The sequence below is a fragment of the Rana temporaria genome, chromosome 10 (assembly GCF_905171775.1).
Source record: "Rana temporaria chromosome 10, aRanTem1.1, whole genome shotgun sequence".
NCBI classification, from domain to species: domain Eukaryota; kingdom Metazoa; phylum Chordata; class Amphibia; order Anura; family Ranidae; genus Rana; species Rana temporaria.
The window spans coordinates 122,146,207-122,163,590 of NC_053498.1; the positions used below are offsets into that span (position 1 = coordinate 122,146,207).

The 17,384-nt window shown below is 45.7% G+C and overlaps 1 protein-coding gene across 3 annotated transcripts in view; it reads left to right on the forward strand.

Moving 5' to 3' along the window:
• Positions 1-5,958, forward strand: part of ROBO3 (roundabout guidance receptor 3) — a 414,329-nt gene extending 408,371 nt beyond the window's left edge. For all 3 annotated transcript variants that reach the window (XM_040326160.1, XM_040326161.1, XM_040326162.1), the window contains one exon: positions 5,206-5,958. In XM_040326160.1, the coding sequence (XP_040182094.1) occupies positions 5,206-5,217 (12 nt within the window). In that variant the 3' untranslated portion in view covers positions 5,218-5,958. The remainder of the gene's footprint in view (positions 1-5,205) is intronic.
• Positions 5,959-17,384: the final 11,426 nt, after the last annotated feature.

Below are 17,384 nucleotides of genomic sequence, written 5' to 3' on the forward strand. Positions count from 1 at the left end.
TTTGAATGCACAAAGTGGCATGCATGTGAATCATTTATTCCTTCTGATATATTGCATTATTGTTGGCATCAGTGGCGGCTGGTGCTCAAAAAACATCAAGTGGAGCCACTGTGCCCATCAAACGCCGCTACTGTACCCATCAACTGCAACCAGCGTGCAACCTGTCTCGGCGCTGTCCTCCACATCTTCTCCCGTCCTCTGCTATGATTGGACGTCTGATAGGCGGCCAATCACAGCGCCTGTCGCTTCAGGTGACAGGGTAACCAGACCCGAGCACCTGATTGGCTGAGAGGCGGTTCAGTGTTAGGGAAGCGATTGCGCCCACTGTTTACCAATTTGGGAGCCTATTAGAGATTATGGCTCTAACCAGGACACCTATTAGAGTCGACGGCTCTAATCAGGCACTTCCAAAACACCCCCGCCACTGTAATTCAGATGCCTGGGGCCTGACAGCGGCAACAATAGAAGGAGAGAGGGGGCGGCGCTCATGCACCCTTTATAGACGCACCGCCACTGGTTGGCATCATTTTGGTGGGTTTTAGGACACCAGAGGTCACTACTGTTTTATGATTGGTAGACATTCTTTTTATGCTTTTTTTTATAAATGCCTGATGATGAAATCATCCTGCATGACCTCAAAACGCAGCACCTCCACATTTTGTGATGTGATCACTTTAAATAGGCAGTTGGACTATTGATTTTGGATTTATAGTGCGATGGCACCATTTTTTTCTTTTAAACTACATGTCGCATAAAAATTTAGTAATGACCCCCGCTAAGAATCTATTCCAGCCAGAAATGTGCAGATCTGTAATCTAGCCCCATACATCGTAGCCTTGGACAGGTCCTGTTCTTTGACGGGCACTGAGCGTGTAACTAAATTCCCTTGGCCATTCTTAGGCCTCCTTTGTAGCCGAGAAGTGGCACTCAATAGCAGATCCGGTTTCTCCGGCTCGCTGCAGGACATTGTCTCTCTGATCAGGTTTCTCACAAGAAAATTCCCCCTTTTTCATCTTCATTAAAATCTCTACAAAATGAACTTCAAAAGCTGCGGAGAGTACGAGTCATCCGCCAGCATAGAGGGCTGAAGGCTCCTGAATTTCAGAAACTCGATCTCATGAAAACTGAACCTTCTTCTCTCTTTCCCAAGAGAAAGATCGTCTTTTGTGCCCCTTGCTGAAGGTGACAGGCCCGTGATGGATTTATCTACGTCTCGCTCTATATCTGCCTTATCCATCGTTTCCCTTCATAGGCCAAAAATGCTCATCCCAGAGAAGTTCTCATAGAAAATCTGCTCTTTACACATGCAGCAATCATAATGATTGTGAAGGCAATACACCATATAGGAAAGATCCATCCTAAAAGATAGATACTATAGGAGATCACCACCTTTCATAAGAACAGTCATTGAATAGGTTGCATTGTTCTGATATGACTTATGGAGCACTTATTGCGCTCCTTTCAAGTGTTTATGTGAGTCTTTTAGGCCAGACTTTGTATCCAGTTTCTCCGGCTTTTAAACCCCTCCGCAAGACAATGAGAAAAGCCATGTTAGGTGCAGGAAAGCCAGCAACCAGACTTGGGCTGCATTCACACCTTTGCGTAGGCAAATTGCAGCGTTTTGTACCGCGATTTGCCGCGACAAAACGCGTAGTTTTTAACCGCGGTTTTGTATAGGTCATTGTCGGCTATGGAAACGGCCGAAGCCGCCCGATACGCACGACAAAAAATGGTCCGGGACTTGTTTCAGCTTCAGGCGTTCGGCGTGGAGATGTGAACCATCTCCATAGACAATAATGTTATTTTTCCCCTCCAGCGTATTGTAGCGTCAAAACGCCTAGGTGTGAATGCAGCCTAAGGATACTATTAGTTATGCACTTTGCACTATTGAAGTAGTCAATGTTTTTTCAGTTTTGAATAATGCAAGCAACTTAAAGCGGATGTGCGCTGAAAAAAAACAATATTAAAAGCCAGAAGCTACAAATACTTCAGCTGCTGACTTTTAATATTAGGACACTTACCTGTCCTGGAGTCCAGCGCCGTCCGCAGCAGAGGACGATCGATCGTTCGTCACTCTGCTGCCCCCACCGCCATCCTCGGTGAGGGAACCAGGAAGTGAAGCGCTCCGGCTTCACTGCCCGGTTCCCTACGATGCATGCGCGAGTCGCGCTGCGCCTGCTGACTGGCTCCCGCTGTGCTCTGGGAGCCGAGTGTTCTCAGAACACAACGGGGGGGCGGGAGGTGACGTCCTGCCCGCAGTCTGCTGGAAGTGGGTGAAAATACCTGTCTTTACCTCTCAAATACCTGTTCCGATCAGCGGGAGTTCCACTTTAGGGTGGAGCTCCGCTTTAACCACTTCAGCTCTTCTGACACTTTTTACATATATGTAAAAATCTAATGCCGCGTACACACGTTTTTCGGGTTGTAAAAAATGAAGTTTTTTTTTAATGTCATTAAAAACGATCGTGTGTGGGCTTCAGAGCATTTTTCGGGTTCTGAAAAACGGGTAAAAAAAAAATTCGAACATGCTCTATTTTTTTAACGACATTTTTAACGTTGTCATTTTTCGGGTTGTAAAAAATTGTCGTGTGTGGGCTTTGACGTGAAAATCCCATGCATGCTCAGAAGCAAGTTATGAGAAGGGAGCGCTCGTTCTGGTAAAACTAGCGTTCGTAATGGAGTAAGCACATTCATCACGCTGTAACAGACAGAAAATCGCAAATCGTCTTTTACTAACAAGGAATCAGCTAAAGCAGCCCAAAGGGTGACGTCATCCAAATGGAACTTCCCCTTTATAGTGCCGTTGTACGTCCCCACGCTTTGCTAGAGCATTTTTTTTCCACGATCGTGTGTAGGCAAGGCCGTTTTAATGATCGGGTTGAAGAGCCTGAAAAACGTAATTTTTTACAACCCGAAAAACGGTCGTGTGTACGCGGCATAAAATTTCCCTTCTTTAAAAAAAAAAAAAATATATAGTTTTTTATCCTGCTAGACATGTACTTAGAACCCCCAAACATTAAATATTTTAGGCAGAAGCCCTAGATAATAAAATGGTGGGTGTTGCAATTTTTTATGTCACATGGTATTATCACAGCAGGTTTTCAAATGCTATTGTTTTGGAAAAAATACACTTTAGTTAATTTTATTGCACACAAATACAGTATAATAGCCAATTGTTTTGTAAAATATAAAAGATGATTAAATAGATAGGCAACATGTCCCGATTTAAAACTGCCTACGCTCGCAGAACAGCGCCAAACCACGCTACTTAAAAAATCTCTATTGGCGACACTTTAAAAGCCTTTACAGCAGGGGTGTCAAACTGGTGGCCCTTCAACTGTTGCAAAACTACAAGTCCCATGAGGCATTGCAAGGCTAACAGATACAAGCATGACTCCCATAGGCAGAGGCATGGGATTTGTAGTTCTGCAACAGCTGGAGGGCCACCAGTTTGAGACCCCTGCTTTAAAGTTACACAGTAGTTACACAATAAATAATAATTTTTTTGTGATTGTGTCTTTTTTCAGTCCTACTATTTACACCACCTGAGCCTTGGGGAGATCTTGAAACAGATCACGCGTTTTAGGGACTCCATGTTTTGCGATTTATCAACAGATTTTGACATTTTGGACCCTTTGGTTCCATCATTAGACTTTGTACACGTCAATCCTCAACTCTGGGTCATGTAGAGGGGCAGCCTCACCACAACCATCTACTGAAAAGTTGAATCCAACTCCTCATTTTCTCTCGGTTTAGGAAAAAAAAAAAAAAAGAGAGGTTCTAACCTTTTCCTTCATCCAACCCCCCCAAAAAAAAGTGTTGGATAGAGAAACTTTTTGAGACGTGGAAAAGCCTGTAAAGCCTCGTACACACGATGGGATTTTCTGCGGACGAAGAATAGGACTTTTATCCAAAGGGCGTTGGCCATGAACTTGTCTTGCATACAAACAGCAAAGAATTGTTGGCCAAAAATCACAAAACTACTGTACGTGTTTTTTCAGCTCTTTAACGCCACCCTTTGGGCAACTTCTGCTAATGTTGTGTTACGGTTAGCATTGATTCTGAAGCATGCGTGTTTGTACTTTGGAAAAAACTCCAAAGGACTTCTATACACACGATCGGATAATCCGACAAACACACATTTGTTGTTGGAAAATTTTAAAGCATGCTATCCAACATTTGTTGTCAGAAAATCCGCCAACAATTTTCCAATGGATCGTACAAATGGTCGGTTTTTCCGACAACAGCCTGCCATCACACAATTCCCATCGTAAAATCCAATCGTGTGCACAAGGCTTTAGACCAGGGGTGGGCAATGGGTTCATATATTGGACCCGGGGGCCGGTCCAAGAGTAGATGGACAACTTTTACATTATACAGTACCGCACCTCTGGACCCCTTTACATTACAGTGACTGTGCCATGCCATCAAACGCAGCCACTGTGCCATGAATTGTCACCACTATGCCATGCCATCAAACACAGCCACTTTGCCATCAATTGTCACCACTGTGCCCATCAATTGTCACCACTGTGCCCAGTAAAATGCCACTACTGTGACCTGTAAAATGCCCCCCCCCCCCCCCGGCACTTACCTTTTTGGGGTCAGCCGTGCTTCTAATGTTCCTCGTCCAGTCCCTCGATGACGCTTCAGCCAATCAGGTTACCGATTACCTGATTGGCTGAGACGCCTATCAGTCTTATCCAAGGAACGCACCGCCGGTACGTCCCAAGGATAAGCATTCAGGAAGCCGACTACAGCCTCAGGGCTGTACTCGGAAAGCCTATCAGAGCCGCTGGCTCTGATGGGCACTTCCACACAGCCAACCAGCTGCCGTTATTCAGCTGGCTGGCGCTCAACATCCGGCCTTCTCTGAATAGTGGGCGGCAGTGGCGAAAATATATAGATTCATACAATGCATGAATCTATATATTTTAGTGGCTGTGCGAGAGCCAGAGGGGGCGGCGCTCCGGCGCCCTCTATGGACGAACCGCTCCTGACACAGACACACTGCGGCGGCGGTGAAAATAAATAAATAAAAAAAACTTGGTCAGTTTTCCGCCCTGCTCCCCGGGCCGGATTAAAAGGTCCGCCGGGCCGTAGTTTGCCCATTCCTGCTTTAGACCTAAATTCTGTAGCTCTTGTTTTCTTCGATCCTCGGATCCATAATTACTAACATGTCTTTGTTCTCTGTGTTCCTTCCAGGAGAAAAGATGAAGAGTGAGAACGGGACAAGTTCTTCTACCCCGGATTTCCTACAAAGGACAGAGTTCTTCAAAAGACAGACACTTTAAAACTTTTCCAGTATTTTCCACTCTGCTTATTTATGAAAATTTTCTGGACTTTTTATTTTTTATGTTCCGTGTAAATAATGTTGCCCGTCTCTTTGAACGAGGCCTTTCTAGAGATTGGGAAAGCTGGACTATATTTATAAAGTTAAAAAAAAAAATTGTACATTCATTTTTTTTCTTTTTTTTTTGCTGTTTTGAACGTGCCAAGTTTTCTAGCAAGTATGACGTTTGCACTGTGGGTTGTACAGAACGATGTGAATAAGAAGAAAAAGAAAAAAAAAAAAAGCACAAGGCTTCGCTGCATGCGGTCCCCTCAGACTGGGCGCTGGACAAAGCCAGCGATTTATGTATGCGGAATGCAAAAGATGGGGACATAATGGCGGAGGCTGGAGGACTCGGTCCGGTACAGGTTCATGTGCGCACATAACTTTTCAGATTTCTCCAGGACTGGAAAAGGAGTCTCAATTCCTAATACGTCACACAACAAGCTGGACAGCAGTACATGGGAGGAGCCTGTTTTGGGGTGGGGGAGGGGCTAAGTAAGACCATCAGTGCGACACCTCAGTCTTTCACAAGTGACAGCTGTTCAAGCAGCATCATGGGACTGCACTTGTGACAGACCCGAAACTAATTTTGTATGCTACAAATAAAGATTTTTGCTAAAACAGTCTGACGCACCGTCTGAATCTATTGAAATGTGCAAATTGTTACAACTGTTACCAGAACGAAATGAGATCTTAGGCTGGATTCACATCTATGCATTTTTAGCGCATTTTGCAGATTTGAACTACAGTCCATTTAACATGGTTTCCTATGGAACACGTTCTGCAGAGCAAATCTGCAAAATGCAAAAAGCACAAAAAATGCGTCGGTGTGAATCCAGCCTTAGAGCCAGAACAGGAAATGTATTCATCACCGATCCAGCTCTATTAGAAGAATTTCCCTCACCCCCAGTTCTCAACTCTATTAGAGGAATTTCCCTCACCTCCAATTCTGGTGACAACCTTAAAAATGTAGGGCCCAATGACCTCCAGTGTAATGGGGCCTTGCATAACTGATCTCCAATCAAAGGGAGCATTTCACTGACCCCCCCAATTGTAAGGCAATACAATTTTTTGGGAAAAAATATATATGTTTTCATTATATTATATTCATTTTTTTTCATTAGTATTACTTAAAATTGATTTTGCCGTAGTCCTGGTATATTAAGTAGACCAAGCACACCACCAATTCCTTATCCTTATATCTACAGTACATGTTACTGCAAGGCACGACATGTCACCACGGCGACCAGAAATCAAGTCCCAGCGCCCGGACTTCCCACCAGCTCATCCACCGCTTGCAATGGCACCAGTCACAAGCAACTGCTTGGGCAGCCACCCATTTCTCTCCACACTTTCTCTGATTTGCCATGCATTACATGCCTACATTGCGTGGGGGTGTAATGGTTGGACAGCCTGTCAGCCTCTCCCCTTCTCCATTGGCTGGAGTGTCCCATGCCCTTTTGAACCTCCCCCAATTGGGAGACGAGCTAGGGATGGCGGCTTCTTTGATTGGCTGGCCAAGATGATGGCGAGGATGGTGCGTGGAGGAGCTGACAGTGAGCCCCGGCTCTGCCCGATGGCAGAGAGTGACCTGGCAGAGCACTGCAGGGAGGGCAGTCCAAGGAGCTGGCCAGACTCTACTCTGAGAGGAGACATCCCAGGGGCCCCACCAACAGGAATAGGAGGAGGGGGGGCACTGTGTGAGAGGAATGTACGACTCTGACCACATTGTCCCAGCAATAGGCGTTCCCTGACTGCAATTTTAGGAAAGGCAGGAGGAGACCCCCCCAGCCATTATATCGGAGTTCCCCTTTAACAGCAACCCTATTTAGAGAATAACGGTTGGCCATCTCTGTGACCAAAAACAAGGCCCTGTCACAGCGGTCTCCTAACATTTTTTTGCTGTTTTCTAGATTCAAAGCAAATTTGTGAAGCCCTGTGTTTCTGCTCATGCCAGTGTAGCCCAAGCTATACATATCATATAATATTAGCAGAATTTACCCGACCACTATTTAAAGGGTTCCCCTTTGTAAAAGGTTGAGAATTTCTGTTATAAAATGTCTGGCATAAATCATGACAACCATGTAACCCACGTGAAATAACACTTAAAAGGGAAATTAAGCCTGATGCCCATCGCAAACAGATCCCCTGACAGAGCCATGGCAGGAAAATGAAAGTAGATGTCAATCCAATCACTAAAACCTCATGGTAATAAAATGTCAAATATGCAGCCTTTAGTAAAATATACCCTGGTGATCCTGCCATGAAGATCCTTGTTCAGGTACTTCCTGTTTATATGGTGACAACGCTTTGTCTCCTAAATCTACTCTGGTGTCATCACCTAGTCACATGGGCTTCCAATGGAGACATACATTACACAGGCATGGTCCATGGTTATGCCCATCAGGAAACCTGCTGATGTAACATTGGATGAAAGTTTAGTTTTTTTATTAGGAAAAGTTGCAATCATTTTTAGGTACACAGAGCAAACTAAAGGTCATCCATTTAGGGTTTACATCCATTTCACAGAATATAAAAAGAAATAACCTTGATACTTTTCCTATAACGGCAATCACACCTCTACCAAAAGACAGAATGGGAGTATTTTCGGTGCTCTAACCGCATTTATTTTTCAGACGGGTCCAAAAGTTAGAGCCCTCCCCAAAGATGGATGCCAAGACATTATAGAGATGCTACTAGGGATAGCCAAGAGGATGGTGGCATCAGAAAGACCCAGCAGTTATATTGGCATAGGGTGGTGGACTGCCTGAGCAACAAGCAGATAAATTAGACCAGCAGTAAAATCCGCTTAGCCAAAAGACCGCATTAAAGAAAGTTATCTCAATGTTCTTTTGGAGGTCATGAAAATATTCTTACCATAGGTAACATTGCCTCCTCTAAATCAAAACTACCCATGTGCAGTGCAAATCACATGCAATGTCCGTATGATGCGATTTAAGCCGTACAGATAGTAGGGCCGATATCGCATTCGGACCAAACCTCACAGGACCCTTTTTTTGGTCCGCACCAGAATCGGATTCACACCTGTGACCCATGCAATCCAATTCAAGTCCAAACTGTCAGTTCGCAGTGTGATACGCAAGCTGAAATGGGGGTGTCATTAACATTGTATTGACACTCCCAGCAGTTTGCATATGGCAGTGTGAACCGCTGTCCAAGTTAGGTGCGATGCAGGGGACCCACAGTGGATCCGCAGGGTTCGCGCATCACACAAGTGTGAACCGAGCCTAGCAGGCTCCACCCACTACTTGCTGCCTGCAAAAAAACTACAGGAGGGGGCAGAGCAGTGGCGGCTGGTGCTAATGTGGGCAAACTAACAAATGGATGTCCACATGTAGATTAGGAGGCCGGTAGCATGGCTAGGGGGCGGCACCCCTGCATTACGGGCCACCACTGGGGGCGGAGACCAGACCAGTCACCCTACACAAGGAGAGAGCAGCAGAGAGTGGTCTTTATTACAGGGAAAGTTAAGCTTCACACTGGATTACTGCACAGATCTGGAAGAAATACACAAAGAATACACGTGACAAATGTATTTAGATGATATTTGCTTATCTCAGAGTTCTGCTTTAAGTTTACCAGCTGCCTTTTGTAGTTTGCAAGTTTCAACTTGATTGGTTCATTTCAAACAGTTTGATAAAGATGGCCCAGAATGAAATGAATGTACCAATGATTGGATGAGATCGCCATAAAAGCAACCTATATAGAGAGTTGGTAAATAAATATTCATCATGTTCACAATAGTGTCTTCTGTTAACTGTTCAGTATGAGGGGTATGCCCAATCAAAACTGAAAAACCTCAGGACACGGTTAAAGTGCAAGGAAAGCCTAACACTAATTATTCCAGAGAAAATTAAGTACTGTCCGCGATACTTTTTTTATTTGCACCAACATATAATTTTTCAGGACAAGCTTTCGGGGTATGTGCCCTTCTTCAAGGTCCAAGCAGTACCCCTTCTAGTGCTTGGACCTTGAAGAAGGGGACACACCTGAAAGCTTGTCCTGAAAAATTGTATGTTAGTGCAAATAAAAAAAGTATCACAGACCGTACTTAATTTTCTCTGTCACAATTGCACAAATACGGCTACAATCACGTCAAGTACTAATTATTCCTAAAGAAGTTCCTTCTCCCCTCCCTTCTACATATTCTGTCTAACCTGTGTTAAAAAAAAGGGGGGCGGGGGGTGTGTCTGTGTACTTGCCTATTTTTGAGTCATGTGATCCTGCAGCTCCAGCTTTTCTGTGTCAGTGAGCAGCTGCTGCAGGGGAGAAGAGGGAGTGCTGATAACAGCTTGGCTTTGGGTGAAGCCATTGTTGAGTGCTCCCTGAGCTGGAGGTGCGGGATCATGTTATCAGCTTAATAAAAATAGACGATTACACACATCTTTTTTTTTTTTTATACAGGGTGGGTAGGAGGGGGTCCCCACTGTGGACTAAGGCAGGAATCTTATTTCTTTATGAAGAATCCCAGAAAAAACAAACGTGAGTGGAGATGACCCAGCCAGAGCGATGAAGGGTTAAGCCTTTGGGGTGATTAGGGCACTTGTTCTGCAACAGTACCAGATTAGGCATCCCAAGCGAGCGCTGGCAGCTCAATGCAATCAGCCATCATTCAGCTTTAACCATGCAAAGATGACAAAGACTTGCAGACAATTCATCATCCAACCAGAGAACATTGAAAATACAGACATTTCTAACTATTGTCTGCAGCACTCCTAGCTGTTCCAGTAATGGCTCGCCAATGATGTGTATTTTATATGTACAAGGGTCAAATCTATAGTCATAGAAGGCTTTACAAATCCTATGGGGACCAGAAACACCAGGGACCCATTACTGTATGGCTACACAGCGCCTCATACAGGCAATAATTGGTAAACACATTTTTATAAAAGGAATGGACTGTACACACACACACAGGTGCATCCCAAAAAATTTGAATATCATCAAAAAGTTAAAGCGGAGTTCCACCCTTTTTTTTTTTTTTAAAGTACAATTATGTACATGCCCATCCTAAATGCTATAAAAAAATGGCATTAAAATATATATTTTTCTTTGTAAATACCATTTTATTTATCTAGTGGTCATAATGCAGTATTTTCTGCATCAAGTTATTTTAGGAAAATACTGCACAATGGCCACTGGATGTATGTAGCCAACCATCATAGGAAATAATCATTGGACAACCCATGGGAATTAGTCCTGATGCCCAATACATTTGCACAGCAACTCTTATATAGATAGATACCACGGTGCAGCTTTACTACCATATAAAAAGCCTGGCTGTTTGCAAACTTTTATTCAGAGAGGTTAATTTCAGGTTTGAGCTTACAGAGAATTAGAACACTCTCTGACCTCCTAGGTAACCTGTATACAGTGAAACATTATGTCAAACATATTTAAAAACAGATTTTGGGTTTGCACGCATTTAAAGTAGTAGTAAACGCTGTTACACCACTTATACCTACAGGTAAGCCTATAATAAGGTACTTTCAATATCTCCTAAACATGCACTGTTTAGGAGATATTCAGAGTGCATGCATGTGTGACGTCACCGACGCATGCGCTCTGAAGGTCCGGCATACAGTGTCGGGCCTTCAGAGCCTGTGTCGTAAATGGCGGCTCCCAAGCACATGCACAGAAGTGAGATCATTGTGCCAGTCCTGTAGCCGAAGCCGCAAATCTGGAAGGAAGACGGGAAGACGTTGTGCATTTCCAGAAGGTTGACAGCACTCAACAATAAGCTTTCTTTGTTATTCTATGGAGACTGTTCACATCTCAGCTATGTGCTGTCACTTGGTGCACTAATAATCTACAGGCAGATCTTTGGGGCCAGTGGCAGCTGGTGCTAAAAATTTGGGGGGGGGGCATCAATGGCAGCCACTGTGCCCATCAAATACTGTCACTGCTCGCCGTTTGCCCAACACTTACCCTGTCTTGGGGGGGCAGTGGGCTATGTCAGGCATCCAATCACAGCGCCTGTCATTTCAGCCAATCAGGTGACAGGTAAAAGAACCGAGCACCTGACTGGCGGAGAGACGGGTCAGTGTTAAAACAGCGAATGAATATTCGCTATCCTAACACACCTGGGTGAGCTGCGAGCGCCAAGCATGGCGCTCGCAGGTCACCTTTTTTTACACCTATTAGAGCCTATGGCTCTAATCAGGTGCTTCAAAAACACCCCCTGCCACTGTAATTCAGGCACCTGAAAAGGGGCCGGGGCGCCTGAATAGGGGTTGGCAGCAGCGGCCCTGGATAGATTCATGCTATGCATGAATCTATCCATTGGTCATAGAGGGGGTGGCTGTAGAGAGTGGGTGGCGCCCGTGTGCCCTGTTTGGGGCAGAATTGCATGCTTTTTGTCCAATAGACTTCAGTGGGAGTGCCTGAAAAATGTGAATAAAACACTCTTCTTACGCATTATTAAACCTAACAGCCAATCTCCACCTTCTAGTAATCTTACTTTACATAGGCCTAAATAAAAACGCGCATGAAAAATGGTGGTAATAACAATAAAAACATGCGAAAAATGCCCGAAGAAATCAATGCTCAGTGTAAACCTAGCCTAAATATTGTTTTCTTTTTTTATTGTCCATTTTCAGAGCCCCATAGGTGTCCCATGCCCGGTGCACACTGTCCAGCCCTGCCCTGTATAAATATAGCGATTCTTTAAGAATGAATGGCGCACTCTGCAGGACCCAGAAATTCCCAAACCTCCATTATGTGGCGTCTCAGACTCCTCACACAGCTGGATAATGTCAGCATTAGGCCGTGTTTGACACTATCAGTGACAGATCATCTGTGTGTGTATACAGAACCCACTGCAGGGCAAACCAAGACTGACAGCGCTAAATCTCCCAGAATCCTCTATGGCCGGGGTCAGGGTCGGATCCATTGCTACAGGCTGTTTACAGAACAATAGAATATTCTCATGATCAATGACTGTACGGCTGACTTTGATCTCCCAGCACCTGCGCCTCTCAGCCAAAAACATGAGCCGCTATTAATGGGAAAGAATTTCCCCATCCGGAGACTCTGGACAGCGCCCACCAACTCCAAATACTTCAATTACTGTAATAGAGGAGTTCTGGTATGTGGCAGACAGAGTGTAAAGTCCAATCAATAAAAGGGGAACGCCAACAAAAGCTCAGTTTTCTTTTTTTATGTAGCAAGGAAGGGTTAGAATCCTTGTCAGGTTATTATTTCCCTTCACTTCCTGTTCTAATGACACTAGAAAGTGAGGGAAAACCTCAACAGGGGCTCAGTCAGAGACTGAGGATTTAACCCTTCCCAGCTCCATCCAAAACAAAAAATAAATAAAAAATGTTGCTGTAAAGATAAAAAAGCAAAAACTTTTTTTTGGCACAATATTTTTGTGCATTAGATACTCAGAAATGTGACGGCACAAAAAGACCCATTGGTCCATTGAGTACTTACTGTTGAGTGACTGACTCGCTACCACTGCTGGAAGTTTATCTCAAATATCGACTACTCTTTTAGTAAAATAATACTTTCTAAAGGTTAGTTTTGAACTTTCCTCCTGCTAGTTTGAGGTCACCTGCCCGTGCTTAGCTTCATATTGAAAATGCTGCCCTCCTGCACCTTGATTACACCCATAGGGCCCGTTCGCATTATGGCGTTTTGGTAATGTATTTTACCACAATTTACTGCATCATACATTACATGCGTGATTTATTTAAAGGGGTGTACCAGCCAATTTTTATGTTTATTAAAAGTCAGCAGCTACAAAAAGTGTAGCTGCTGGCTTTTAATAAACATATACTTACCAGCTCCAGCGACGCGCCGGCCGGGGCTCCGCTCCTCTCCCCCCCCCCCTCCCTGGCCGGCGTCTTCATTTCAACTGTTGGCACACGGCCGTGACAGCTTTCGGCTTCACGGCCGAGCACCCACTGCGCTTGCGCGAGCGGCACTGCGCATGCGCGCCCGGCGCTGCGCCGTCTGATTGGACAGGAGATCACCTAGGACCTGTGACGTGTCCTAGGCGATCGCCTACAGGGAGGGGCTGCTGTAGGCGATTAAGCTTAATTGCCTAACCAGCCTCTCGGCGGAAAGAGGAAGTGGGACAGGAAATCCCTCTCCTCCTGAAGCCCCCACCCCCCCCCCAAAAAAAATTACATGCCAAATGTGGCATGTAAGGGGGTGAGGAGTGGGATAAGCGGAAGTTCCAATTTTGGGTGGAACTCTGCTTTAAATGCCACTTAAAAAGAACCTTGCCGACTGACTGAGGTGTGTTGTTTAGGTGGCAACACGATACAATGCATTGTGGTGAATGCATAATTTTTTGGCAGCTCAAGATACTAAGCTAAGCAGGGCAATAATTTCTCCGTAGGATGTGGAACCTTGCAAAAAGATCTGAACAAATTCTACTTGGCAAATGAGGTTTAATGTAGAAACATTTAAAATAATGCATTTGGGTGGCAAAAATATGAATGTAATCTATACACTGTGGGGAGAACCTGGAATGGAACCTGGAATGGAAAAGGACCTGGGGGTCCTAGTAGGTGACAGGCTCAGCAATGGCATTCAATGCCAAGCTGCTGCTAACAAAGCAAATAGAATATTGGCATGCAATATAAAAGGGATTAACTCCAGAGATAAAACGATAATTCCTCCACTCTACAAGACTCTGGTTCGGCTGCACCCAGGGCCGAATTCCCGACAAGGCCACCGAGGCCAGGCCTTGGGGCGGCAGTGGGTGCAGGGGCCGCGCCGGTTGTAACACACAGTGGGAGACTACTGTGTCACGGAGCTCACTGTGATAAAAGTCCCGCCCTCCTCCTAGACCAGCTCGTGTGATAGAGGCAGTGTTCTGTCTATCACATGAGCTGGTCTAGGAGGAGGGTGGGACTTTTATCAACCTCCGTCTCACAGCAGGAGCAGGAGATGCCCGATGTGCGCAATGCACACACTGACTGGTGAGGCTACATTGTTTGGCACAGTAAGGCTGCAATGATGGTGAGAAGGGCTGTAATGATGGTGAGGGGGGCTGCAAGGGGGGCACAGTAAGGCGGCAGTGATGGTGAAGCTGCAATTATGGGCACAGTGAGGCGGCAATGATGGGCATGGGTTGAGGGGGGACTTTCAGTTATTTTTTTGGTGGGGGGGGGGCGGCATTGAAGGACCCGGCCTTGGGGCGGCAAAAGGTAGTAAATCCGAGCCTGGCTGCACCTAGAGTATGCCGTCCAGTTCTGGACACCAGTCCTCAGGAAGGATGTGCTGGAAATGGAGAGAGTACAAAGAAGGGCAACAAAGCTAATAAAGGGATTGGAAGATGTTAGTTATGAGGAAATGTTACGAGCACTGAACTTATTCTCTCTGAAGAAGAGATGCTTGAGAGGGGATATGATTTAAAAAAAGGAAATATGGATAGGAGAAGTGGCATATAGAGGAAATGAAAGGGGATTAGCTACTCTATATGCAGCCCCGTCATCCCTCCTAGCCACCTCCTGCTGTGATCGGGCCCCTGTGTGATCCCCTGGCCCCTTCATCCCCCCAGCACAGCCAGGTTCCCCCCTCCCCTTCCTTGTATCAATGAATAGAGTCAGTAATCGGTACAATAAAATGGCAAAAAATTATTTTTAAAATGTTTATAAAAAAACCTCATGGACCAGTGGTGGAACTAGTAGGGTCGCAAAGGTCGCATTTGCGACCGGCCCTGGCGTTCTGCCACCGTGGGAGGACCCCAAGATGTCAGGAAGGGGACCCACTGCAGAACATGTGAAAGGGTCCCATTGTGGGAGCGTAATGAAAGGCCCCACGACAGGAGTAAAGGGCCCCAGGATCAAAGGAAGTGCCCTAGCCGATGGTCATGGGGGCCCTTTATGGTTACTTGCACCGGGGCCCTGAAAGTTCTAGTTACGCCCCTGGATTGTTAAGAAGATAGATTCCCACGCACATCTGACTTTCTGTCAATAGGCTGACAAATGGGATCATGTACAATAAGAACACCACAACGTCTCCTCCTGGTAGTCTGGGGTATTTCTGCATCTTTTTCCAGAGGGTAGGTGGGGGTACCAGACCAGCCAAAGCCCTGGCGTGATGTACGAAGATTTCTTACTAATTTGTCATGTTCTGAACACCCCGAAAATCAGTAAATACTTAAAGTAGTCCAGGCTTCCCCACTTTCTGAGCACCATTAACCAATAACAAATTGATTCATTCACCCAATCCCTGATAAACAGAAGGTGGGGGTGGCCTGATATTCAAATTCTGAGGATGGGTGAATGGATAGATGGATGGGGGGGAAGTAGTAAGAAGTGAGGAGTGATGTAGAGTAGACTGGCACTATAAGGGGACACTCCGGTGAAATCATAGAAAATGTTGAGTTTTAGCAGCAAATAAGCAGCCACCAGGATCCAAGGACACATCTGGGGGGTCTGACGGAGGCCCATCATTGGGAAAACATAACAGGAATGCAGCAAACCGCTGAGGAATGAAATAACTTTCTTCTGACTTTTATCAGGAACATCAGGACATGAGTCATAAACACATTACACACAAACCCGTACCACCAGGGGTCAAGTCCTGGGGAAAAAAGTGTGGGAACTCCCACCCAAGATCCACTCCCCCACCAAAAGAAAAAAAAAAATGATACGCTCATATGCATAATTACTAAACTGCATGTTTTTTTTTTTTCGATCCACTGTACCTTAGTAATCCTTTATGTTACTGACCGCTTCCTGTATATGGATTCATCAGGTAGTGTGTGGGTATTCCATCACTTCCTCGATGCCGCAATGTCTCCTGGGAGCTTTTGTTTTTGTTCCCAGGAAACATTGCGGAGGTCTGCCGCGAGTTCGAAGTTCTTTCTAAACCTCCGCAGACCTCCGCAATGTCTCCTGGGAACAATGACAAAAGCTCCCAGGAGACATTGCGGCATCGAGGAAGTGACGGAATACCCGCACACTACCTGATGAATCCATATACAGGAAGCGGCCAGTAACATAAAGGATTACTAAGGTTCACCTGCCCCTGACAGTGATTCGAACTCGGCATCGCCGATTAGTGAAGGATTGGCTCGGGCGGCTTGGCTGCTCTCGCTGCTCTAGTCCTGCAAAGGGAACTGAGTTCCTGCTGTGAAAAAAGTGCAGGAACTCCGTTCCCACGCGTTCCCGCAGGACTTGAGCCCTGCGTACCACCATACTTTATGTAATACAGTATGACATCACTGCGGGTAACTTAGGACACACAGCGTCAGAAAACCAAAAGATTTGAGTTTATCTCAGTGGTGCTGCATAAAAAAAAACCAAGGCAGGTTTATTCAGAGGACATAGTGACCGATGTGCTAAACAAAGGAGCAGTGCTATCCAACTAGTCAGAACATTTCACTTAGAACCTGCTTTATGGGGTGACACTATTTTTGCCCGCAAGTATTTACGTATAAGTTTTTTATCTTCGCCACCCAAGTGTCACTGTTCTGTTTCCCCCAAAGTATCAGGGTGTCATTGTTTTTGGGTCCCCCCCCCCCAGTGTCAGGGTATTGAGGGTGTCGCTGTTCTAGGGTTCCCCCGAAGTTTCAGGATGGCATTGTTGTCAAGATGGCAATGTTCTGGGGTCTTCCCCCTTGGTGTCAGGGTGTCAACATTGTGGGTTCTTTCCCCCAGTATCAAGAGCGTCACCATTAAGGGGTCCCCCACCATGTGTCAGGGTATCCCCATTCTGGAGTCTTCTCACATAAGTGTCAGGGTGTCACCATTCTGGGTTCTTCTCAAGTTTCAGGGTGCCACCATTACACCCCCCCCCCCCAAGTGTCATGGTGTACCTGTTCTGGGGTGTTCCTTCCCAAGTGTCAGGGTGTCCCTGTTCTGGGGTGTTCCCTCCAAAGTGTCAGGTTGTCGCTGTCTTCTGGGTGCCCTGCAAATTTCAGGGTGTTACCAATCTTGGGGTAGCTACAAGGGTTAAGGTGTCACTGTTGAGGGGTCCCCCAAAGTGTCAGGGTATCACTGTCCTTGGATCCCCAATAGTGTCAGGGTGTGACTGTTATGGGGGTACCCCAGAAGCATCAAGGTGT